This window comes from Pyxicephalus adspersus, chromosome 3 (assembly GCF_032062135.1).
Source record: "Pyxicephalus adspersus chromosome 3, UCB_Pads_2.0, whole genome shotgun sequence".
In the NCBI taxonomy this organism is placed as follows: domain Eukaryota; kingdom Metazoa; phylum Chordata; class Amphibia; order Anura; family Pyxicephalidae; genus Pyxicephalus; species Pyxicephalus adspersus.
The window spans coordinates 64,861,858-64,889,463 of NC_092860.1; the positions used below are offsets into that span (position 1 = coordinate 64,861,858).

A 27,606-nucleotide genomic window follows, 5' to 3' on the forward strand; every position below is an offset into this window, starting at 1 on the left:
GGGAAAATATATAATAGGTAATATTTGGGTTGAAAGATAGATTATTTCATAAGAGGGGTTATTCAGGTAGAAGGTACGTTTTTACCTTAAATAAATATGACCAAACAACTTTTTTTCTTTTGTGTAAGTGGTTTTGTTGGAAATACAGTATTTAGGATGTTGAGCATTGTAGATGGTATACTGTATGTTCTTCTATGTTGATGATATGTGTTGTATTATAATTTATAAAATTATTAAACAAACAGAATAAACAAAAATGAAAAAACAAACAAACAAATGAAAACAAAACAAAAGTGTATTGGATGTTTATAGTTCACAGAGCCAGTCACACATCTACTTCTCTCTACAAGACTGAGAGTCTTAAAATTTCTATTTGTATTAAATGATGAGATACAAAGTGGGGATATATTGATTATAGAGGAGGCGTGCATAGTGAATAAAATTATTCAGGCATTTGGTACAGACTTAAAATGTAATTTGCCAGTTTGTATTGAGAAGGGGGGGGTGGTTGAATAGGAGGGCAGTAAAGGTTAATTTATCAATTGCAACTGCATCGTTTGCCGCAAAGAGTGTTGATGAAAAAGGAAGTGGATGCAAATCCACCTACAGTGAAGAAATAGGAGAGTTGATTAAACGTATATATTATAAATGAATGAAGTATGTAGTACAATTCCAGAGGAAAAAATTCACAATACTTTTTGTGAATGGTCTAAATGGTTGGAGGGGTAAATAAACTCATCGGATATAGGTAAAGTAAAAATAGGTCTCAGGGACTTTTGATTCACTGTACATAGTTAGGGGAATTGGTCAGAATTTTGTGTCTAGTTTAATATGTTTTTCAAAATTCTCTGGTTGATTGCATTTCCTGTTCTTTGCTTGTTTGTAGTCCATGAGTGACTGTAACATACGACTTCTCTTAACAATACAACTAGGAAATACACCGTATATACTCAAGTATAAACTGAGATTTGTTTTGCCCTTAAAATGCCATTAGAAAATGAATATTGGATTATACTCAGGTTACACCAGTAGATTATGCTGTATCTTCATGCTGCTATTTGTTACTTAAGAATACTGAACCATTTAATGGTGATCAACAACCATGCCAAAAGATCATTTAGGAATAGGTGACCCATAATCACAACTCAGAAGTAAAAAATACTTTATCCAGTAAAAAAATACACAGACTTTTAAATAAATGTTCCCCCCCTTAGCGGTAACGCCGAGTGTGACTCGGGGTAGAAAAAAGTTGCTAAAAGCGGTAACCCCGAGTCACACTCGGGGTAGGTAAACCTATGGGAGGTAATAGTAAATACAGCCTTACCTTGTCTGCCGGCGTCCCTCGCTGTCCATCGCCGCGATCTCCGCTTTCTTCTCTCTTCCTCCGGCCGCCTTTTGCATCCGATGAGTCACCGAGGAGTTCCTGGTGACATCAGTGCGTGTGTACGGCAGGGCAGGGCGGGAAATTCAAAATTCATTTGTATTGCATTCAATACAAAATAACTGTATTGAATGCAATACATTGGATTTATATGTGAAAAGCAGTACATTGTTTTCAAGAACATTTCTTTTACAGTATATATATTAGTATGAGTATAATATGTATTTTTAAAATTTTTTTTAAAAATTCAAAAAATTATTTTTTAATTTATTCAATTTATTATTTTTACATGATTTTGTGTTTTAAAGTTTATTATACTCATACTAATTTATTATACTGTAAAATAAATTTTCATGAAAAACAATGTACCGCTTTTAGACATATAAAATCAGAAAGAAATGAACCGCTAGGGAGGTTAAAACTATTGCACCGTGAATATATTCACAAGAAGGACACAAGAAGGCTGATTTACTGAAGAAACAGAAAATCTTTACTTGTGAAAATACGTGTGATAATGAAGACTTCAGTCAGCCATTTGTTTTAAAAGAAAATTCACTCTAAATACTCTGCTCATGTGTGGATGTAGTTAGTAAACAATATTTTGTGTTTGCCTGATTGGGTAATTGAAATGTGCATTCACACAATCCTGAAGACATTAGATCAGCCCAATCAGCAAATCATCTCAAATATATTGCTTTATTGATGTCTCTGCTTGCTCAAACTTTTGAGGGATTATGATTCTTGGTAACCAATTACACAATAAAGGAAGTAAAACATGAAGCTACTGATAGCATCAATCAGGTGCTCGCTTTAATTTACAGAACTAAAATGGAAAGTGGCAGTCTCAGTCTGGTTGTTCATAGTAAGAAATATTTAGCTTATACCTTTTAAAAATATATTTGTTTACATACATAATAGTGGGTAACAGAGATAACATTACATAAACACATGGCTGGGTAATCCTTCCTAAAAGGGAATATAGTTGCAATGAAATGTTCTAAAACACCATGTTGTCAATAAATGTGATCCAAAAGTAAATATGTCATAATGAGAAGCCATCAGAATACACAATTTCAGAGTCAGGAAACTTTAAATTCCAACACAACTTCACAACCTGTATAGTAGTAGTAGTAGTAGAAACACATGCTGTTTTAATGGAAAATTTTACAATCTAATACAAAAACACGGTATTTTTCACCAGATTATGTTTTAGTGTAGAGTAGCTTTAATGTTAGATTGCTTTAATCATAAAGACACATTATTTTTAGACAATAAACTCAAAATGACAGACGTTTAATTTGATCTGATTTGATGATTGGTACATTTGATGAAATATTAATTTACTAAAAACTTTGCTAAACTTTTTTCTTCATTTAAAAAAATTTCTTGCATGTCTCTTTACTTCAAAAAATGACCACACAAAATGTTTCATACTTTAAGTTGCCTTTTTCATCATTTTTTTTTTGTTACACTTCAGTTTGTATCACACTCACCACCCTCCATGTCCTCAGTCCAGTTTCGACTGCTCCCAGTCGGTGAGGCTGGAGATGTGTAGAACTCTCCCCCAGGACTTGTGTCTACATCATCTTCTAGGGAGCCAGACTTGTGTCTCTTACTCCTGTATAGAGAAGAATAGAGGTTAGAGTATTTGACAAGGAGGAGGTCCTATAATGGAGTGAAGGGAATCCTTCTACAACAAAATTTACAGACTTTGTTATTAAAACTTTGTATAAAAATGTTATTTATTTTGCATACATTTACACATATAGCATTCCCATAGTTTTGACAGTTTGTGAACTTTTATATAATTTCCTGATTGAATGGCTTCTAAAAATATCTGATAGTCAATAAAGTTATAATGTTAAAACAATCTTATTTAACTTCACACACATATAACATTACCACATCTTTATTAAAATGAAAAGACAAAGAGAATCCTCAGACATCACTGCCAGAAGACTAATGAGTTTATGGCATGAGAAAATTGAAGAAGAATGTGCTCTGGTGGGTTTACATTAAAAATTGGCCTATGGAGTGTTTTAGATTAGGAACACATTCCCCAAAATACTGCAAAGGATGTATTGACAATACAGGTAAATGCAGGTAAGAATATGATGTGTACAGCGCACACCTGACAATGTTCATGGAGCCATGGCTGACGGTGAACAACTGCTGTACAAGTAAATGGAGACGCTGTGTGCACTGCTCGTTTGTCCACCTGTCTCTCTCCTGTTGCGTCTCCTCCGAGCCAGGGTTCCATGGCACAAGGAAGGGATAACCACACCACAACCTTACTGCCTTGAAGTTTTGTGAACTTTAGGAGGCACCACAGTGCACAGACAATTGGCAGTACCCTAATGCTCATTGCCATGAGAGTGGCCCCTGGAGGGTCCCCAACATGCAAACTCAATTTGGGGACCCTGGTCTTGAAAAAGCCCTCCTTAACGTAAAAATATCCCTGATTGTTATTAGGATTTTATGCTTGTGACCCTGTATCTGGCAACTAGTTATGTGTAGTTATGTCTTTGTAGTTCTCTCCATTGGCTTCCTTTTCACCTTAGAATCAAATTTAAGCTCCTGTGCTTTGCCTTCAAATCCCTACACAGTTATTGTCCCACTTACATCTCTGACATGGTTAAAAAATACTCCCCTTGCCGCTCTCTCCGCTCCTCCAATGACCTACTAATGACTTCCTCACTCATAACCTCATCACACGCACGAATACAAGACTTTTCTAGAGCTGCTCCAACTCTCTGGAATAGTCTTCCTCGTCCTATTCGGCTTGCTCCTACTTTCTGCTCATTTAAAAGAGCACTCAAAACCCATTTTTTCAAACTTGCCTACCCGGCTTCTTCTGTCATTTGAAACCATCACTACTTCCCACACTACATATCTCACATCCTTTGTGTGTGAAATTCCCCCACCTACTAGATTGTAAGCTCTTCGGGGCAGGGTCCTCTCCTCCTGTATCACTGTCTGTATTAGTCTGTCATTTGCAATCCCTATTTAATGTACAGCGCTGCGTAATATGTTGGCGCTATATAAATCCTGTTTATTAATAATAATAATAATAATGTGTACAAGGCTTAAATTTGGTCTAGTAGCAGCTTGTCCCTTGTGTACCCTGAAAATTTCACATTTCTTTGACAATCAGTGAAGGAGGTATAAGGATTTATACATGGGGATAATGTCAGCTGCATGAACACAGACACAGCACTCATGCTTCTACTGGGATTATCTCACAGTACAAAGTGGACGGAGAGCAGCTACCTCTCCTGGCAGCACAATCCCATGGAGGAACAAAGGAGATGCGAGCACTCCATCCCCAGCAAGACAACCAGCAGAGAGAGCAAAGAAGGAATGAGGAGAGGGCTGGACCTGACATGTCCGCAGGCCGAATGTGGCCTGCGGGCTGTAGATTGGGCACCCTTGGTGTAGGCAAATGTCATGTGGAAAATGTAAGAAGAATTGTTCTGGGCATAATAAATACAGGGGAATATGCAAACTGATGCTAAGCTGATGTAGAGGTAAAAGTGAAAAGGGTGCACAGAGAAAAATACAATTTGGTTCCTCATTCTGGACATTCTGGCCAATTAAACCAGGTTTACAAATATAAACCTTAGCCAGTAGCAATTTCTATTTGTTTGCTAATTGTGAATCTCGTTGCTTTGAGTTGAACAGTTTATTTAGAGATTACAGTATCAGGTTACTATGCCCTATAGAAAAAACTAAGATATGCCCAGATTATGTTTGCCCAGATAATGTTAGTAAAGTTTTGAATTACATATTGCTTTAAATGCAGTTACCAATCCAAGCACATCATTTTCTGTGTGAACCTGCTAAAAAGTCATACATATTTATTTAAAATATAAAGGATTTGAATTTGATTTGAAAACTAAAACTGTTCAGCTATCCAAAACTTCTCATTGCATGACCTAGGCAAAAGAGTCTAGGTTTATGGCAGAATGCAGTGTCACTTACAGTGCATTCTTGCTATGTGAATCTAGTCTATGTCAGGATTAGTACTCTTGTAAGTACTAATGAGGTTTTAGTGAGTACAAGATTGGAGAAGATGGACTTTCATTGGAGAACCTGGGTGATCCAGAACTGAAATCAAATAACAAATTACCTGCAGGCTAATTACAGGTTTCTGGACCACCCAGATTCGCCCAGGAAGGTCTATCTAATCTTCTCCAGTCTTCGGGAGCTTTAGTAAATCAGGCCCTGTGTGAGAAACAATGAGAACAAGACAAACAGTGGACTTTCCAACCTAAACTTGGATTTAGACACAAAATCTATCACTGTGGATTTTTACAGCAACTGTAGGTCAAGTTACAGCAAGTGTAGGTCTAATGGCAGTAGAACCCTCTGCATTCAGGGTAAAAAAAAAAACAACGTTAAATGATCCGAAATGTTCGTTTAAGCCACCCTAGAAGTCCCACACACGAGTCCCAGGAAACTTGGTTATAACAGAGTAACATAATTACAGGTTAGAGATCATCCCTATTAGAAAGCGTAATCACTTCAGAACCAGAGAGGAGCTGGGCCTACCCACAGTATCCTGACTATCTGGTGTGGGTTTATGGCAAGAAATGTTACAACAGTGTGGCTCCATAGAGCAAGAAAAAGAGTGGGGAGATTCCTCCTCTATGCAGAATCACAGGAAAGAAAGCAAAGTGCCTGATTGGATGTCATCAGTGCTCAGTCCTTTAGCATTAATCCTTTGGGCAGCCAAACTGCAGGGAATTCAAAAAGTGCATATGGCTATTTAATAAAAATGTATCCTTGATATTGCCTGACAATGGCATGAGCTGAGACAATGTAAGGTGATGACAAGGTCACTTGTCTCAAACATACATTACTGTGACAACCCACTGTATTAGGAAAAATACTAATGTTTTACCTAAACACCAATGCACTAACATAATAATTTACTCATGCATTGTGTGCACATGACAGAAAAGAGCAACATTACTGCTACTTAAATCTGTTAGCAAGGTAGTTCCACTGCAATATTATTGTTAATAATAAATTGTATTTATATAGTGCCAACATAATATGCAGCGCTCTACAATAAATTGGAGCACATGGCAGGCTCTATCCACATGGCTCATTACAAACACTTTTTTCCCAATAGTAAGCTAATTTACTTAATTTCAAATATGTGTTTTTAAGTTAGAACAAATTTGTTTTATAGGTTTGACAGGTAAACAAAAAAAAAAAAAAGGAAACTCCTGATATACATACCAGTCACAGAGTTCAAAAACTTGAGACAACATACCCACTTGATGACGTGCTAGGGAGGGGCCTCCTCATGCCAGTTCCTGCAGGGTTTAAATCATAGGCTAGGTGTCCCTGTAGCTCTCCTAGAGAGAAATTGGGGCCTGTTCCAGACACAACTGGGACTGCAAGTAAAACAGTTTACATTAAACATATAAAATATTATCTTGAAATATAATTATAAGTAGCATGAAATCTAACATAATTCAGGGTATGAGTATTTGTTACTTCTTTTTACCAGCAACTATGTAAATGCTTGCCTGGCAGGGAATTATTAGATTTTTCTAATAGGGCACTGCTTATTTGTTTGTTGCCATTCCACTGCCACAGGCTGTTTCCTTTTTTTACACAGTGTAATCTTCTAAACACGCCTTGCAACTGCTGAATATTTCCTGGCACTAATATCGTTTGTTCCAAACCATGTCACTTCATGGTTTGTGGAAAGCTTGATCTCAATATAGAATCACCAAAAACACAAATGCTACACCTAAAATGGTCAAAAACAGTTTGTTAAAAAAAAAAATACAATAAACTTTAGAAAACATATGAATCATTAGCAAAAATTAAATGAATCCAGCACCCATATAAGATCAATAAAGTTGAAATCATTCAATTCCTTTGTGTAACAACCTTAACGTTTTGTCTTATCGACTTTGCCAAACTTAGCCACAACAGTGTTCTCTAGCGGTAGGAACCAAGTGTGGAACCAAGGATATCATCTTGTGCATTTTTTTTAGCACTGGTTAAAACTAGGAGCATTTTTAAACTATCAGTGATAATATTGTTACTGTGATTTTAGCATCCCGAAGGAAGAGTGGAAAGATTAGGTATGATCAGTAGAAAGCTGTTGAGCAGGAGTATATCCTACCCTGGATGACTTTTCAAGTGCATATTGGAGGTTATTGGAGAAACACTGATTTTGGAGATTTTACACAAGTAAGGAGTAAGGAGTTTAACTGGATTGATTTTAATCTTGTGTTACTGATACTGGTATTTACCTATATGTAAAAGCACATTGTTTACTTTTTTTTGTTATAAGCAGTTGGTACAGTTGGTGCCAAAATATAATATGATACTGCAGATAATGTAACTGTCATGGCCTTCTGTACCTCTTCCAATCTTCATCAATTGTAAAAGAGTATGCCTGTAAGTGTATACATGGCTTTTGTGTCATCAAATTGTATCTACAATAATATACCCTCTTCCCTGGCAGGGCAAACTCAGTTCCAAAGTGTCTCAAACTCAAAGGAGCTTAATTAATTGGCCTAGAATGCATTTGCTTGGTAGTTGTCTTGCTCCCATGCTTGGGTGATTACACAATACGAACTCTGTAGAAGAATATAGAAAAAAATATATATGACACCAATGCATTACAATGCATGGAATGCAGCCTCTTCATCAGGGCTAGAAGTTGACTAAAGAGATAGGAAAATGGGAAACCATGAAATAAAATGTTTATCTACACTAGAGAACAAAAAAGGTATGTAATAATTTAAATATACAGAACAAAGTGTACAATAAAATGCCCTGACAAACAGCACTGAGGAAAGAAAAAAATAAATATTCATCATCAAAAAGAATCCAATATATGAATAACTATATATAAACCCTAACATTAAACTTTAAACTCTCTTTGCTGTAAGCTAAGTTCTGAAGCGTACTTGTGGTTAACCAGTACGATTTTTAACAGCTAGGTATTCAGAAGTACCTGAGTACTGTGACAAGCATTTTCAAGGATTTACTAAACACATTAAGACACTGAATAATGGGCCTGATTTATTAAAGCTCTCCAAGGCTGGAGAAAATACACTTTCACCAGTGAAGCTAGGTGATCAAGCAAACCTGGAATATTTGTGTTTATTTAACCATGCTTTAGACCTTTAGACAGAAAGCCTAGTCAGAAAGGAAGTGCCCATGACGCATGTGTGACCAGGTAAACTAAGTTTTTTAACCAAACCCTTTTTTACCAGTCTGGAACCATTACAATGGTTGAACTGATTTCTGATTCAATCCTCCACCAGGGTCTCTCTGGTGGAGAGACCCTAGCAAGTTTGACGAAACACTTCCTGTACAGAGACCATTCTTCTGGATCAATGTCTTGTTTTGTAACTTTATACCCATGAAAATGTGTTTCACATCTTAAGTTCTGGATACACTTTTCATGTTGCTTTGCTGGTATATGTGCATTACTAAATGTAGACAGACGGGGGCGTGTCTGGCCGGCTGCAAGATGGCCGCTTGATCAAACTGCTCTGCACTAGACTGAGGCGTTAGCGACTACCACAGCGAATCTCCACCTGAATTATCGGGTTACCTATACACACCCCAGGAAAAGATGACAAAACGAAAGAAAACGAAACCAGAGCCGCGGAAACTCACCAGCTTCTTCAAGACGAAGGACACGACTGACTCACAAGATGTCATCTACACCATCTTCATCAGACACTAGATCTCCCTGTGTGGACCAACTGGAACCTGTTTCTGGTGGGTCACCCGGCTCTGTTAAGGTTTCCCACCGCAGTTGAGGTGCGACCTCCATTATATATTCCCCAGGCTGATGATATGATATCTAGGCCCACTGGCATTTCCTGCCTTACCATTGAAGATTTTCCTGTACATCACATCTCGATTTCTACCATGAAAGAGATGATGCTCTCTTTAAAGCACTCTTTAGATCAAGATATGGCTGACATGTTCACTCAAATCAAGTCCTCTATCACTCAACATGAAAAAAGAATTCAGCATTTAGAAAGGAAAATAGAGGAATTCTCTCATGCACACAATGAACTTGTAGATGCTCATCAAGATCAGAGCACAGATATAAAATGGATCAAGCAGAAACTTGCTGATATGGAGGATGGATCAAGGAGAAACAACATTAAACTCAGAGGGATCCCTGAAGCAGTTGCCTTAAGGGAATTAAGAGGCTTTATCACAGCATATTTTAAATGTCTACTCCCCATGGCTTCTGAAAGTGATCTCCTAATTGATAGAGCACATCGTATTCCGAAACCCTCTTTTCTGTCTCCGGACACTCCACGAGATGTTTTGATTAGAATACATTTTTTTCATATGAAAGAGAAAGTGATGTATGTGGCCAGGAAACCGCCACCGTTACCTGAAGAGTATAAATATATTCAGATGTTCACTGATTTGTCCCAAAACACACTTCAAGCTAGGAAAACCTTTCTTCCGATTACTAAGGTTTTGATAGAAAAGAAAACCCCATATAAATGGGGTTTCCCTACAAAATTGATTGTGTTTTACCTGGGGAAAAATTACCCGATGTCCAATGTGGAATCTGGAAGACAGCTTTTAACAAGTTGGAATATCGATATGGAGGATTCTCAACCTCAACATGTTAAATCTCCCACACACATGGCCTCAGAGTGGACATGAACAGCTCGTTTATTTTCTATTTGGGTGTCTAAGTGATCCTGTTATGAATACGAATAACCAGATTACTACAAAGATTTGTTGGCTCTTTCTATTTTTTTCTGGTTTAAGGTTTCTCTGAAGAAGTGCCTTAAATTGGTTCTCACCCCTCCATGAGAAACCAAAGCAGAGTTCATCTGCCCATTGACCTGGAGTTTTGGTCCAGGATGTTTTTATCTGTTCTTTGTTTTTTCCTTTTTTGTTTTTGTTTTCTTCTTTTTCTTTTTATTTCGAGCCCCAATTTTTGCGTGCCTTGCTTCACAAGTATACACAGTATCTACCAAATGATAAATAAGTATCTTGTCAATCCCTATGGGTATTCACTTTCTGTCATTTAACACTAGAGGATTGAATAATCCTTTCAAAAGATCATCACTCTTACGGGAGGCCCAAATTCATAATGCGGACATTATTTTTGTACAAGAATCACACTTTGCACAAGGCAAAGTACCCAATTGGAAGCAGAGGAGATTTCCCCAAATCTTTATGGCAAATGCAGCAAAGAAAAAATGTGGTGTTCCCATAGGAGTGTTCTCAACCACCTGGAAGATCTTCATGGCAGATTTATTATCTTGGTGTGCCAAATCAATAATATTAGCTTCTCTCTGGTAAATGTTTATGCCCGAAATACAAAGCAAAAGCAATTTCTCTCGAAACTTATAGCTAAGGTCTCGACAGTTGGACAAGGTAACCTACTAATAGGTGGGGACTTCAATGCAACAGGAGATACAGGACACAATTGATTCATCTACTTCACCCAAACAACCCCCACCTCAGTTGGCGACTTTCTTCTCAAATCATGATCTATATGATATTTGGAGATGCCAACACAGTACAGAACGTGATTATTCCTATTTTTCAGTTTCGCATCTCTCCTACTCAAGGATTGATTTTTTCCTTACTGACCATAAGTATCCTTCTGTATTCCTTCCTTACTGCCCATAAGTATTGAATTCGCGGATTCCCCGTTTTTACCTGGCAACTTGTGGAAATTCAACACAATTGTAATGTCACATCCGAAAATGGCAAGACAAGCGGAAGAAGCACAAAGCCTATTCTTTGATGTAAATAATTTAGAAGGGACTGATCATTTCACTCTATGGAATGCTCATAAGGCATTCGTAAGAGGGGTTTGTAAAAAAATATGTTCTTATGCAAAAAAACAGAGGCAAATGCAAATCTCAGATCTCTTTCAACGTATTAAACTTAATAATGCTATCAATAAAAAATCCCCATCTCAATCGCTGTTAAATGCAATAATTAAGGATAGACGTCAATTAAGATCACTTTTGATCTATAAATTTGAAAAATCCCAACATACATTTAAAGCGAAGCAATAAGCTTTACATAATAAAGCGGGAGCCTATTTAGCGGGACGTCCTAAGCCCCAACATCTCAAATCCAAATTTTTTGCTTTGAAAGACCCAACATCTCAAAGACCATGTTATAGTCCTACTGATATAGCTGCCGCATTCAAAAACTATTATTCTTCTTTATATAATTTGGCTAAGGACCCTTTAACTCCTCAACCCAGTATTGAGAACATAAATATGTTTTTGAGTAAAGTGAAGTTGCCCAAGCTGTCTCCTGAACAAACTGATTCTTTATCGGCCCCTTTTACAGTCCTGGAGATATCTAGGGTAATCAAATCACTTCCCAATGGGAAGTCTCCTGGAGCAGACGGATTTCCAAGCGAATATTACAAGCTATTTTATCCCTAAATTGGTACCTTATCTGAAGGAGATCTTTGATCTAGCTGCATCTCAAGGTTTCTTCCCTGCAGAGATGCTACAGGCGGTGATAGTTACGATTCCCAAATCGGGCAAGGATCCCCAAATAATAAATAAGTACAAATAATTATCGACCTATATAATTTCTGAATACAGATGTAAAGATTTTCGCTAAGATACTGACATATAGATTGGAAGATATTATTCCTTCATTAATACACCCAGACCAAGTTGGTTTTGTGAAGCATAGGCAGGCTCCTGATGGCACCAGACACCTAATTAATATTTTGAAATACACTGACCTTCTCAAACAGCCTTTTCTGTTTTTGTCTTTAGACGCTGAAAAAAAGGTTTGATAGGGTCCACTGGGGATATCTATCCGAGGTCCTAGCTAAATTTGGATTTTCAGGCTTTATTAGGTCAGCTATTATGTCTTTGTACTCAGGTCCCTCTGCGAGAATCTTCATGTCTGGAGCCCCATCCATGTATGGATGGATTTTGATTTATTGTCCACTGCTTCAGGATCTTATTTGACCATACACCCTGATCTAAAAGTTTTAGAAGTGTTCACTACACAGCTTAATTTATCAAGATGGGTGAATTGTGGTATCTGTGAGGTGAGGGATATCTTTACTCCACATGGTATTAAATCCTTTGTTGATTTGCAGGCAGAATAGCAATTAGCCGACACTGAGCATTTTTCTTATTGGAGAATCGGGCATCTTGTTAAAAAGATTAATCTTCAGCCTGAGCTATATATACACACACTGTTGAAACATTTCTTCCAAGCACCTGTATCGCATAAAAACAGTATTACTAAATATTACAATATGCTTAGTGGAAATTTGGAGTTTTCCCCATATACTAATGTGCGCAAATGGGCTAAAGATTTGGATATAAATTGTACTCCTATTGAATGGGCTACCACCATCAGATATACCTATAGAGCCAGTAGATGTGAAAATCATTGGGATCTCTTCCAGCGAATACTTAATTTTTGGTATTTGACCCCTTATAAATTATCTAAAATTTCCGATTCTCACTACGCATACTGCTGGAGAAATTGCGGGGAGATAGGATCATTGCCGCATATTCTCTGGTTTTGCAAAACTCTTTGATTCTATTGGAATTTAATATTTCAGTTGATCTTTGATATCACGCCTATACAAATTTTACACACACCTGAATTGGTTATTCTTTACTTTTACGATTTCCCACTCGTATCAGATCCATTATTATTCAGATTCTCCTATTGGCAAAAATGCATATTACCAAATTATGGAGGAATACTGAAATCCCTAATTATAATGATGTTATCGCGGACCCTAATCTTTGTTGTGCGTATGAAAAGACGGTTGCTATTAGAGATTCCAACTATGAAAAGTGGGAACTCTGGCTCCTTCATCCTTTCTGTAATATTTCATGTTAATAGGCTATTTATAGTGCATACTGTGTCTCAGTTGAGTTTGTACTTTTTGTATTGGCCGGTGAATTTGGTGCTCTATATTTTTAGACTTCTGTATTTCTATGTATATTTACTTTTCTTTTGTTTCTAGATGCCCTAAATTTTCTTTTTCCTTTTCTTAAATGTTTATTTGTTATTTCTTTCACTCTTCTATAATATATGTATGTTTTGCTCTGTAAAAATCTTAAAACCTTCTAATAAAGAATTATTGAACTATAAATGTAGACAGACATACAGAAGTATCACATGAATCTAAAAGCAGGTTGGGTAACAGTCTTAAATCCTTCTGGATCCTGAGATTTTGGACGATGAGGTGCCAAGTACACCTTTCTACATAGAGGGCTTACATCTGTTTCAAGAAAATGTCGAGAAAAATCACCTAATTCAAAATAAAAAAGGGTATGCCCAAAGTAGGGTATCAATGGCTCTAATAATTTGAATGCACTCCCAGAAAAAGGTTAACTACTAACAAAGCTTCTCCCCATTGTGTAGACTCTTTTGTGAGGTACAAAGTTTGTGTCAGATAAAAAAATATAGGAAAGTAGCACATCTCAGTAATACATGCACACTTCCCTATGTTGTCTTTACAAATTATGCAAGGAAAGTAAAAAGATCTGTTTATCATACAAAAATTTAGTATTTAAGTTTATTAGAGAAACTGGGATTAATTTACTTAGTTAATTGTTAAGAAGTAAAACATGGTCATGTTACACTGAAAGATATTTATAATTTAACAGCATTTCATATAACAAAGCACTTTTTGAATTTAATCCAAAACCTTTATAGATGTTCGTCCAAAACATTTGTAGTATTGGTCCAACCTTTACACATTTCCCCATGTAAAATGCTATTCAGCAGGGTTCAGCATAGTAGAAAACATTCCGGGGATTCAAATACTTACCAGGAATACAAAATATAAAAAAACTCCACTTAGCAATTCTCCTTAGCAGATTCATGTAAATTCCAAAGGATCAAACAACTTGGTAAATAATTGACTTCACATATTAAAGATCTGTAAATTGTAAAATACTCCACTCTGATAACAGCATTTTTGAAACAACTACAATAATTAAATTAATAGGTATTAAAAGTTGCTTTCAAATGAATACTGCTTAAAATTAACATTATTTCACAAATTGTTCTATTTCATTCTCTGCTATATACAAGTACCCAGACAGTTTATCTACAATTGCATGCTAAGCAATTAACATGCCAAAGTAAAATACAAAGTATCAAAGGATCAATATTAACTAAATATAAAGCCAAAATGACTCCATATATTTCAACGATAAACTTGTACAACAGCTTTATTCCAATATCAGTCCACAAGGGTAGATATTGAGGGCTATTTAGTATACCCTTTTTCCCTCATAAATATATCCTGGCCCCCAAAAACATTCTTTAACATTCTAAATTCATCCATTATGTTTTATATCTTTAATTTCAGAATGCTTGCAATGCTTGCTTCACTTCTAATGAAGAGTATATTCCTGATCCATGGATGACTTCAGGAATGGGTAAAGACATTATTAAAGTTATATCTCTAGAATATTTCTTGGGTCACTAAATAAAAAATATAACAATATAAAAATATAAATTTCCACACTATTGTAATAAAAAAGCACAATTGCTAGTGCAGGTTGTAACCAACTTTTCTCCAATATACATTTGTATATATATGAATCACTTCAACTCTAGCATGAAGGCTCCAAAAAAATCTAATCTACTTCTAGAGTCAGTCCTTAGTTAATGTTTCCCTTATAATGTTCTGATACCGTGTAATCAGTTAGTGTCTGCCCATATAGTGCCCAATGTTATAGTGCCCTTAGTTCCCCCCACCCCCACAATACTGCATCTTCCCCGCAAAACTAGAAGTGGAGCCAAAAATGTATTCTTATAGGTCAATCAGCCACTATGTGCAAAAAAAAAAGGTGGAGAAGAAGATGGTTTTACTGTGCACAGTCATGCTACATAGTTACATAGTAGGTCAGGTTAAAAAAAGACATAAGTCCATCAAGTTCAACCACTTGGGAAGTAAACATATCTCAGATATAAAACCCTATGGACATGCTGGCTCCAAGACGTGGCACAAACACATAGGAACCAACCAGTGTCTAATAAATAAAAAATGCTGGCTATAGTACACTGTGAAAAGTAAGCCTAGCGCTGCCATGTTTTTGTCTATAGAAAACCAAAATAGAATTGGCGTAAAAGCATTGGTAATCAGATTGACAGAGCCAGGTTTAACCGTTTGCATTATAAAAAACAAGAAATTGTACTTCAGTCTGACAAGCTAGTAATTACAATCTTACAAAAATTAGAATTTTATTCTGCAAATTGTTCTTGTTTCTAACAATGCTACAATAATGTTTTTACTGCAAAGCATAGTGACATTATTTGCACATGTTCGTATGATAAAAACATCAAAATGTAACCATTTAGATGTTAAAAAATTAAAAAGTGATCAAGTAAATTAGGGTTAGTTACAATTATTTAAAATAAATAAAACCATAAATAGGAACAAGTTGTATTATTATTATTTTTTGGTAAAAAAAAAAATTGAAAGGCATGCTAGGGCTATCATGTATCACTATCATTATAAGCAGATGAAAGAACTTTTAAATGTAAAAGTGATCAAGATTGCAATGCAATGCTCAGTTTGGCCAAAAAGAATGGATCCATAAAAATGCTAGATAAGACACAGGTAAAGGTAAGGACTGCTACAAAATAAAAAATAAAAAATAATTTCAATTTTAAAAATTAAATCTCAGTTTAATATAATAGCCACATAATAAATATAAATAAATAAATATGTTCCTAGAAATGGACAAGATATTCCCTCATACTTACTTCTGGACACTTGAATTAATTCTGTGACACTGAAAACACCAGAAGTGACAAAGCTCTCCTGGAAATCTGTCATATCTGCAAAGACAAAACAGCTGTGACAAAAATCAGGAAGTATTATCTTAACACTTAAATACTAAACATGGTGCCTAATGCAAAGTAAATACACTGAGAAACACTTACCCAAATTGATAGGTTTAGTGTCCTCTAAGTCGGAGCTAATTGCTGTACGAGGGCTGCTGTCCTGTTCAGCATCTAAAACCCAAAAAACAAACTAAAACAATTGAAATTATATACACACCCTTAATAATGTAAACATTTGTGTGCAAAGTGAAAGTCTATACAAAACTGATATTTTTGAGAGAGAAAATATCGCCAACCGACTATGACCTTATGTATGATCTTATAGAACCTGTACTTTCAGGAAGTAAAACTTTTCATACTTAAATACGAAGTAATTTGCTAGAAATATACTAGAGTTAGCTGTTGTCTGCCTACTCTCCCATCGGCCCGGCCCCTGTCAAATTTTATTTCAGATTGTGGCCCCTGACTAAAAAAGTTTGCTAACCCCTGTTCTAAAGCATTCCAAACCAAGAATTGCTGGGAGGTCATGGCCTGAGGAAAAGCTGGGTTACCAAAATATGGTGTTATTGGACCTACATCTGAGGATATCTTACTCTTAAGATAATTCATTAAATGCTTAGTAATTCCTGGCATTAGATTAGATAAACCTGATATCTTATGTGGTTTCCACAGTAAGGATCGCAATGGCCATGGAGAGAGCTGTTCCTCTAATGTAACCCAGCTTTTTGTAACCCAATTATGAAACCAATCCATTATTATTACAAGTAGGGCTGCTTGATGATATAGGGCAAAATTAGGCAACCCAGCTCCCCCTTTCAGTTTTGGTTTGACCCTGAACTGATATGCTATGCATGGCTTCTTTGCTTTCTATATAAAATGAACAAGCATTTGCTATATCTAAGAAACTTCCTAGGAGGACATATTGGAACTGTTTGAAATACATATAAAAATTGTGGTCGAATGTCCATTTTGAGAACATTTATCCTAGCAAACCATGATAACAGGAGCTTATCATATTTTTGCAGGTTTAACTGTAATCTAGCCAATAGAGGTAATAATTTAACATATATATTTTCTGGAAGTCTGAAGAAAAATAGATAGACAAATATTGAATTACTTTGTTACATATACGGATTAGAAAAATCTTATGTAAATGTGTAAACTGCGCTTGAGTAATAGACACATGAAGTAATTCAGACTTATAAAGATTTACTTTGAAATTGCTCAAACCCCTAAAAATGTCAAATACCCTTAATATTGATGGAACTGTTATGATTGGCGAGGTAACATATAAAAGTAAGTCATCTGCCAAGAGAGATAGTTTATAATGACAATCCTTTATTAAAACCTTAAACCTCTAATATCAGGGTTGGTGATAATGGGCATTCTTATCAAGTTTCATTTGATATTGCAAATGGTTCGGATAATGCCCTAATAACTCTAACCCTTGCCGAAGGCATCGAATTGATATCTTTAGTTCTCTCCAACATCTGAAAGAGTGTGGCAAACAGAAACGATCAGCTAACATTGTCAAACGCCTTTTCAGCATATTTCATAACAGATCTAAAGGAATATCGTGCTTTCTTGCATAATGAGTAAGTAACATTGTTTTAAAGGTGTTGTCATGTGCCTCTTGGCCACAAACAAAACCTACCTAATATCTGTGTATTAAACCTGGAATACATCTTGTCAGTCTATTGGTTAAAATCTTGGAAAACACATTTATATCAATATTGATCAAGGATTTAGGTCGATAATTGGCACATAATGTATAATCCTTATTAAGTTTAGGAATAAGAGATATACTGTATGTGCCTCTAAACTCTGTGGTGAAAAAGGTTGCAAAATGGAAACAGATTTGAATACTTTAACCATGAAAGCTGATAAAAAAGTTTTATAAAACTTTATAAATACTTTAACCATGAAAGCTGATAAAAAAAGTTTTATAAAACTGTGGGGTAAACCTATCAGGTCCTGGGCTTTTCCCAGGGGGCGACAATTTAATCACCAAGGATATCTCTGATTCTGTAAAAGGGGATTACAAATATTCCATTTTATCATTATCATGTGCTGTACCCTGTATACATTTCTGTACAACCTCTAAAGTAGCCAAAGAAGAAAGTTTATATAATTCCGAATAATAAGTATGGAAAGCCTATGTTATTTCCCATGACATCTTAGTAGATACCCCTGATATTTTCTGTATTGAAGGACAACGCATCATTATTTTGTGGATTAATTTTGTAAATAAAAAAATATGCATTTCACTTGGAATAAATATCAGTCTAATCAAGCAAGTTTTTAAAAAGATCCTAACGGCTTCAAAGAGTATCTACCCCAAACAACCTTAGCAACAGCTAAAATAAATGTGATGTTTAAAAGTAATAAAGGCTTAAAACTCATAACTGTTATATGGATGTCACGCAAATGTTTACAGTCAAAACCAATATTCAAAAAAAAAAATTTTGAAAAATGAAACACCTGTCTTCATTTTAAATATTCATTTCCCAGCATCCAATATTCACCCATAAGTTTGCTGGCACTTTTTTTATGTCTGTGCACACTGTTTTTAATACACGCATTTTTAAATTCTGTCACTTTAAAAGGCTACATATTCCACTCTCCTTTTATTGCCCCTGTTATTGTCCAGTGCTATCTCGGCTCCTTTTAAATTAGGTCTATATGATTTTTATCTTCATCAGGCTCTTGAATTCTATAGGGCATGTCTATTACAGTTTTCTTATTCACTGTGCAAGACTCCTCTCTGTCCTATGTGCACTAAAAACAGGTAATTATGTTCCTTTCCAGTGCTACTGTCTTACCATTTCTTCTGCACTCATTTTGGTTGTAGCTGCATCACTGTAAATCCCCCTCCCCCTTCTTCTGCATCTGTTTATAAATAATGTGCTCCTGTAGACACTGAGCTCAGCAATTTGCAGCCCAGCAAGATCTTTCCATCTGTCCTCCCTTTCAAGGATCAAAACTTTCTCCCCATACTATGCATAAATGTCAGCAAATGGAACAGAATATACATTTTAATTGAATATCATCCTAGCCTTGGAAATAAGTAAGACGTATAAATGGTGACATCACATTGGAATATTTGCCTTACAGCACTGTTCCATCAAGGACACAGTCTACAAAAATGCACTGAGACAAGAAAGATTGTCAGACACATTTAAGACATTTTGCTGAAAAATCCCTTCTGGACCTTCCATTCTGAGATGGATCACTCAACAGGACTTATAGGTATAAACCAGTTTGTGTGGTTCTTTGGTTTACTCTGGAATCTTAAATTGCACTTTCACACCAAGGGACTTTAGTGCATGTATGAGAATGGCAGTGGTAGGGACATACAACAGTTCTTATTTGCCTGCTGTATTTGTGTTCTATAAATATTAAAAAAAAAAAAAAAACAAGTATTCTATAAAAAAGATGGTTTTAGACTGTATTTACATATTTTCTCTTGAGTATACATATTTTATTTCGAGTAATTGCTGTACCAAATTGACAAACATAAAATCACAAAGAAGATTGAAATCCTCTCCCCCTAACTCCTTGATGCTTTTCTGCTCACGCTATGGGTTTTATTTATCAAAGCTCTCCAAGACTGAAGAAAATAGGCTATCTGGGCGATGAAGCAAACCTAGCAATAGCAATTCCAGGTTTGCTGGATCATCTAGGTCTCTAGTCTTGGAGAGTTTTGGTAAATCAGGTTCTATGTATGAGACAGGCCCAAAGAGGATAGTTTATTTACTTAGGCTCCCTTAAATGTGGTATCCTTTGCTTGCTAAAAAAAACAAAAACTTAATATTGTGAATAAGCATTTACAGATACAGTTTTTGTCCTGTGTAATGTCCAGTAAAGAGAGTGCAAATTATGTTCATCTGTTGGAGCAATGAATCCTAACCCTGTGTAAGTGCTGTATTGGTTACAACTTAAAAATAACCTGGCCAGACATAGGGAAGGGTAGTACAATGGGTTTTTCAAGAGAACCTGTCATTTCTCTCTGAGCGACCACATTGTTTTCCTGGGGCATGCTGACATTTTAGGTATTTGAGGTTTTCATACATATATCTATATTCCTGTAATTTTTTTGAGTGGCTTATTGGAAAAATCTTTATCTTTTTATATTCTGTCCCATGACACAATAGGAAATGAGATGAAATTGCTCCAAAGTAGGGGAATCCACTTGGACAGTTGACACTAAAACAAGTGAACCCATTAAAAGAATTTTCCTCTTTCGCTTTTCCAATGGCAGCTGTAAAATTTTTGTTTGTTACCTTGATAAGCTTTAGTTTGATAATCTTACTAAAAGATTACAAATACATTTTGGTCTGCAATGTATCACAATGTTCGTAGGAGTAAAATCTAAAACAAAAGTGTGCTATTTTGTGCAATATATAACTTGCAGTCCAGTGAAACTTTAAAAGCAGTGCCACGGCACCCTATGCAAAATATTTATCAAATTATGCACCTTTGTGAGTTACAGAACACATACCCTTTGTTTACGTATAGCTGGGCTTGTAAATTGTGTATCCTTAGTCATGCCCTGAGATTTTAGCCTTTGTCTGTAAATATTTGTTTTAAAGCACTTTTTTTCTGGCTCTTTGTCCTAGTCCACAAATCATAAATGTAAATTGATATGTATCAAACCCATCAACCAAGTTTCCAGTTTGATGCTCCATTTGTCAAGCATCAGGTGAAACAGGTGACATTTTTGCCATGGGAGAAAGACTAAAAGATAAAAACAAGTTGGAAAGGAGAGGATCTGTTGCTCACTATATCATTGTAAAGAACGTTCTATTTTGCCAAGCCTGAAATATGAAATGGACATTAGGGAGGAAAGAAGAAAAAGACAGGCTTTTGCTGGATTAATCCCCTAAGGAAGCCATTGATTTGGCGAAATGCGTTGGAAAACTTTAAGAGACACTTGGATTTTCTATGTACAACTCTTTGATGCACTCTGATTTAGTAAATCTTTGATTAACATTTGTTCACTTGTATGTTTTATTATTGATCTGCTATCCTCTATACCTCATAGTTAATTTGTAATATAATATGTAACTATGAAGTAATACACTTTTAATGCAACATTACCTTAATATGTTTTTACAAAAAAACATCGACACAAACATTGCCAGCAAAAGCCTGTCTTTTTCTTCTTTCCTCCCTTTTGTCTATTAAAACAAGTTGCCCTGATTATACTGATAAGTGACATCAGGGAAAGTCATTATATGACTTACAGCAAGAGGGAGTTGTAGAAGATAGAAAGGCAGTGTTTAGGTCCTGTCTATAATATTGGTATTATTTGTTTTATGGTATGTTTTTGTGTTAAGCTTCTCTTGTCCTGTAAATATTACTCTGTACAATATAATCTTTTTATACGCAATTGTTGTGTGTTTACTCTTTTCCTCACGGCCACCTTAGAACTTACAGAAGGAAATGTAATATTGAATTACTATTTATATCATATTGGATCTTATCCTCAATAATAATCAACATTCATTACAACCAGGCTGGCATTGGGTCAGCCCCCCTCTGACCTTCTGAACTGCTGTAATTCTTTGTGGCATAGGTTCAACTAGGTGCTAGAAACATTCATCAGAGATTTTGGTCCATGACATGACAGTCATCACACAGTTGCTGCAGATTGTTTGTGTGCACATCTATGACATGAATCTCCCAATCCACTACATTCCAGGTTTTCTATTGAATCTGTTAATTGTAGAGGCCATTGGAGTATGGTAAATGCATTGTCATGTTTATCATTTAAATGATGCACAATTGATAGTAGGAGACCCAAAGTGTACCAAAAAATATCCCCCACACCAGGGGTCTGCAACCTGCGGCTCCGGAGCCGCATGCGGCTCTTCAGCCTCCTTGTTGTGGCTCCCTTCGGCTGCCGCGGGGAGATCTCTGATGGGGGATCCCCTTCCTCCCAAGACACTGCGGAGGAGGGGGATTCCCTATCTGGTGTTCTAATGAAAAAAATCTACCAGTGAAATAAATCTACCACGGGGCGTGTACAAATGGGTGTGTACAATGACATCCCCCTCCTTTGAACCCCAATTCCTCTGGAACGGGGAGATGTACAAAACCAAAAAAGTAGGTGCAAGTGGGGGACACCTGTGACTAACACCCCCTAAAATTTAATAAGGCTAAGGCATCGTCAGAACATAGGTAGGCCTACACATGCACACTTGTTGTAACAGGTAAAATTAAAAAAATAATAAAACTTTTAAAAGTTTATAAGTTGTGTTATGTTTTGCGGCTCCAGACTATTTTTCTTTAGTGGAAGAGGAGGCAAAATGGCTCTTTTGATAGTAAAGGTTGCAGACCCCTGCCCCACACCATTACACCACCAGCCTGAACTGTTGATACAGGATGAATCTATACTTTTATGTTGTTGCCACATTCTGGACCCTTCCATCCTAATGTCAGCAGACATCAAGATATCAGATCAGGCAATGTTTTGTTCAACCTTTTCTTTTCCAGTTTTGATGGTTTTGTGTGAACTGTAGCCTTACAGGAATGGCATATGATGTGGTCTCCTGTTGATGTAGCCTATCTTCAAGGTTTGATGTTTTGTGCATTCAGAGATGCTCTTCCGCATCCCTCAGTTGTAATGAGTAGGTATTTGAGTTGTGTGATCAAATGGAGGGATAAACAGGCTTTTATGGGCAGAATTGATTTTTAAAACGTAAATAATTTTTTAATGTTATACAGTATATTCCTATACCATACATAGATCAACTAGTTAATTATATACAAGCAATCAATGTCTGTGATTACATACACATATTTTCACATTTCAAGTAAAAATATCAACTTCAGTTTTTTGAAAAGGTCTCAAGTTCCCGACGCGTTTTGCCCTTAGGCTTCTTCAGGGGAGGATTGAGACTGAAGTTTAACTTGAATAATAAAGATTTATATAGTCACAGTGATACAGAGTTGATAAAAATATCTGTGAGACTTCCACGCCAAATGATCCCAATAAATCCCAGTAAATCAGTAATCAGTACTTGGGCTGACAGTGATACTGTGCAGTGCAAACCTATTCCCTCATTCCTCTAACACCCTAAAATATACCTGGAGCGACTTCCGGTTTCGGCGCCCGGTGTGAAGAGTAGTGTGAGACGTGGCTCCGGCTCCATCTATTTCCTCTGCTCCTCTGACTTCATGCTGCGGTGTGTTACACCCCACGATTGAACTCTCCTGCTCCGGGGGGAACCAATGCATCACTTTATCTCTGGCTCCTAGTCCTCAAAACGTACCTCGGCCAATCATTGTCAAATATCATAACTTTTCCTAACCTACCTGCTGGGCATTCCCACATGAAATTTGCAAGGAGCCCATGTTTCATTAGTTAAGCATATGTTGTCCTCTAGATGGAGCTGGTGGTCTCTTTTCTTTTCTTTGCTCACACTACATATGTGTGATTTTCTCCTCTTCAATGCAATGCATGGAGATGGCAAAAACAGAAGGTTGAAAATTCATCTGTGCCTGATTCAGTTTTCTGCTGTTTATGCTGTATTTGTCCCCCACATTGGGAAAAAAGGAAGTCGCTTAACAGTATTATATTATGGGACAACCATGTTGTTAGTTGTTTGTTCTGCTTCTGGGTATGCCTACTACATTAATGTCAATGGACGCCTCATTGCTGCATCCATCCTGATTCTACATCTGCAGATTTTCCCATGTATGTGGAAGGAATCCTTTACCCTGTGCCGCTGCTCGGTTGGGACGACGACATGGTACTGCTCCTATACTTAATTCCAGTAATTATAGTTCTCTTCCCCCATCAACCCCCGTGATGAAAATTGTATCTTGGAATGTTAAGGGACTGAGATCCCCCAACAAGCGCACCACTATTCTACGCCATTTAAAAAAATTGCAAATGGATGTAGCCATTCTTCAGGAGACCCACCTCTCAGCTTACCACTTTCATTTTATGGCTAGAGATTGGGTGGAAGAGGTGTGGGGGTTTCAGCCACAGGTCGCAAGGCTGGAATGCTCATTCTTTTACACAAGAAGCTTTAACACTCTACAATCTCAAAATCCTGAGATGTTTCTGAAGGCAGATGGGCATCAATGACGGTCCAATTCCAAGCCCACGCACTAACTTTCTCAGCGGTCTATGGTCCTAACGCAGATAATCAGCAGTTCTATAATAATCAGCTTGCTACAGTGAAAACCCTTTCCAAAGTGCCTTTAATTGTAGCTGGTGACTTCAATGCAGTAACCAGTTCTGTGGAAGATAGGATCCCTCCCACCCAAGCAGGGCCATACGTCCGCCAATGATAAAGTGTTTCTCCCCTTTATTACAGGGACTGGTCTGAGGCATCTTCACACCTTGGAAAAGGACTTTACGCATATATCACAGGTTGATTCAACCATGTCCAGATTGGATACTTTTTTGCTTTCTGATGATTATCACTCTTTACATACCTCTCAAAACACAAATTCTGCTCAGGGGCAAGCTTTTTTGGACTGTTTAAGTCTTCCACAGTTACCTGAGGAGCAACTACGCTATTCGAATGGGTCTATACCAGAAGAGGAAGTGCTAAGAGCTATCAGGAGCTCAGGTAATTTTAAGGTGCCTGGTCCAGATAGTTTGCCGTCTGAGTTTTACAAAATCTTGATCAATGAGGTCACGCCATTATTGACATCACTATATAACTCCATGTACTCTCACGCCTCCTATCTGGACTCTGGACATTCAGCGTTTATTAAAGTTCTTCCAAAACAGTATAAGGATCCATTAGATCCTGGCTCCTATCGTCCTATTTCCTTGTTGAATAAAGATGTTAAACTATTCTCCAAGATCCTAGTGGACTGCTTAGCTACTATCCTCCCCCGATTGGTCAGTCCTGCACAGACGGGATTAATTCTAGGAAAATCCACCACAAATATTATTCGAAAGGTGCTTATGGTTTTGGAACAGATTAGGTTGGATAGATCTTCTCCGGTGTCGTCGGCTCTCTTGGCTTTAGATGCCGAGAAGCTTTTGACAGTGTGGAATGGCCCTGGTTGCACATGGTTTTAGAGAAATTTGGATTCAAAGGCCAAATTGCTAATTCATTTAAATCCATGTATTCAAGTCCAAGAGCCCAAGTACATGTAGCAGGAGTGTCTTTGCCAGTGTTTCTGCTGGGCAGGGGGACAAGGACAGGGTTGCACGTTGTCTCCTCTCCTTTTTAATCTGGCCATTGAATCACTAGCTAGATCTTTTCGGGAACTTAAAATAATATGAGGGAATGGAGATAGGGGGTAAACACTCATAGGGGAGATAGGGGGTAAACACTCACTCAGTCTTGCCATGTTTGCAGATGACATTATGCCATTTCTCAATGACCCGGTTACAGATCTGCCTAAAATCATCCAACACATCACATGTTTTGGTGTCTCAAGATTTAAAATTAACTATACGAAAAGTGAATTACTCGGCCTCTCCCTGGCCCCATCTAAGGAACTGTTAGCTTGTGCAGGGACATTAGGACTTAAGCTACCTAAATCCTATCTCTTATACTTGGGAGTTACAATATCAGGCTCTACTCCAAATATGTACAACCTGAATTATGCCCCACTCATAACTAAAATTCTAGAGGAGGTAAAGCGGTGGAAGACTCTACCTTTATCATTGATGGGTCGATGTCATCTTAACAAGATAAGCGTTGCACGATTGCTGTATCCTATGCAGACATTGCCTTTTTTGTTACGTCATGCTGATGTCCAAAAACTCCACTCGGCTTTCACCTCATTTATTTGGCAAGGTAAACCCCCCCTGTATTTCTAGAATCAAATTATCTTTACCTAAACAGAATTTAGGTGTGGACCTTCCTGGTTTAGGAAAGTATGACCTAGCCTGTATACTCAGACATATAAAGGACTGGTTGCATAATACTAGCCATTATACGATGACAATTGTACAATTTGGAGTCTGGTTTAGTGCGGCCCTACTCCCTCTTGGGTCTCTTAAATACCCCGTTTTCACTTCTCTCTCGAGAATTCAAAAGTAACCTTTTGTTGCGAGACACGTTGGTGGCTTGGAAGGAAATAAAAAAGTTATATGGGTGCTATACTGGACCCACTACTACTACCCCTTTGCGATCTACACTATGCTTTTCTCACGGCCTTGTTTACAAGGCATTTGAAATGTGGGATGATAAAGGTCTTAGATGCCTGGGACAAATGTTAGATGATTTCCATAGGCCTCTTCCATTTGACAGGTTTAGACTCATGTACGCACTACTGTCACATCACTTTATATATTATTTACAGGTTAAAACCACCTTCTTTGGCTTCACTGCCCTTTCCTCTACTTTATTGTTGCCACTGATTGTCACACTTCTCTTGGGTGAAGCCTCTGCTAAACACTCCATATCTCAGCTTTATCCTTGTTTAATGGAGAGTACTCTTACCACCCCTGTATTACCATCCTTTGTACTGAAATGGAGGGAAGTTCATTTTAAAATTTGTCCATAGAGCATATTATGCCTTTGACAAAATCAGTGCATTTGCCTCTAGACTTAATGCATGTCCTAAGTGCGCCTACAATAAAACTCCTTTGGAGCACGCCCTTTGGAACTGCCCTGTTATTTTCCACTTTTGGAAAAAAGTTTTTGATTCTAGCACGTAGTTACAGGGCAGGCTAGACAGATACGACCACATTTGGCCCTTTTTCATGCTTCCACACTGACACCCTTCACTGGGTCGCAAACACAACCTTCAGTTTCTAAATTTGAGCATCTTTGCCTTTTAGCGGCTTACAAATGTATACTGAAACAATGGATAGAAACCCCTTTCCCCCACCACTTCACAATTTTTACAATACCTCCAGCCTATAATGATCATTGATAAAACCAAGGCCACTCAGCATAGTGATACCCATCCAAAAAAGTTATTTAATACTTGGATGAATTATTTATGACACACTTTATCACCCACCCAACTCAATGATATTATTGAGCTCTTTCGACATACGGTTTGGTTTGACACCAGGAACCTCCACCCATCTTAACACCTCTCTGACTATATGTAGTTAGATAGGTATTGAGGATTTAAGGCTGGATGATTGTTTGTAGATACTGTATTTATATCCTATCATTGTAATCTGCAGGTATTTTGCAAAGATATATTAGAATGAGGCGTCCGACTACTTCTGATATTTAGTAAGTAACTGATTCATGCGCATTACCCATCTATTATGTTTTGTTATTGGTTATATACTGTTAACCACCTAAGCGTTACACTGAGGTCTAGATTTCTGTACCAAAAATGATCCACTGTTTTTCATGAAATTTTTTTTTAAATTGTAGACCTGTAACTTACAGAAATATGTCCGAACAGGGGTTCTAGTAGATAATATGAATATAAAAAAT

At 36.9% G+C, this 27,606-nt stretch overlaps 1 protein-coding gene across 4 annotated transcripts in view; it reads right to left on the reverse strand.

The window, feature by feature from the left end:
• Positions 1-27,606, reverse strand: part of NFIC (nuclear factor I C) — a 141,828-nt gene that overhangs the window by 38,393 nt on the left and 75,829 nt on the right. For all 4 annotated transcript variants that reach the window (XM_072404968.1, XM_072404970.1, XM_072404971.1 and 1 more), the window contains exons 3-6: positions 16,322-16,393; positions 16,142-16,216; positions 6,663-6,786; positions 2,875-2,999 (exon numbers count right to left, since the gene is read on the reverse strand). In XM_072404968.1, the coding sequence (XP_072261069.1) occupies positions 2,875-2,999; positions 6,663-6,786; positions 16,142-16,216; positions 16,322-16,393 (396 nt within the window). The remainder of the gene's footprint in view (positions 1-2,874; positions 3,000-6,662; positions 6,787-16,141; positions 16,217-16,321; positions 16,394-27,606) is intronic.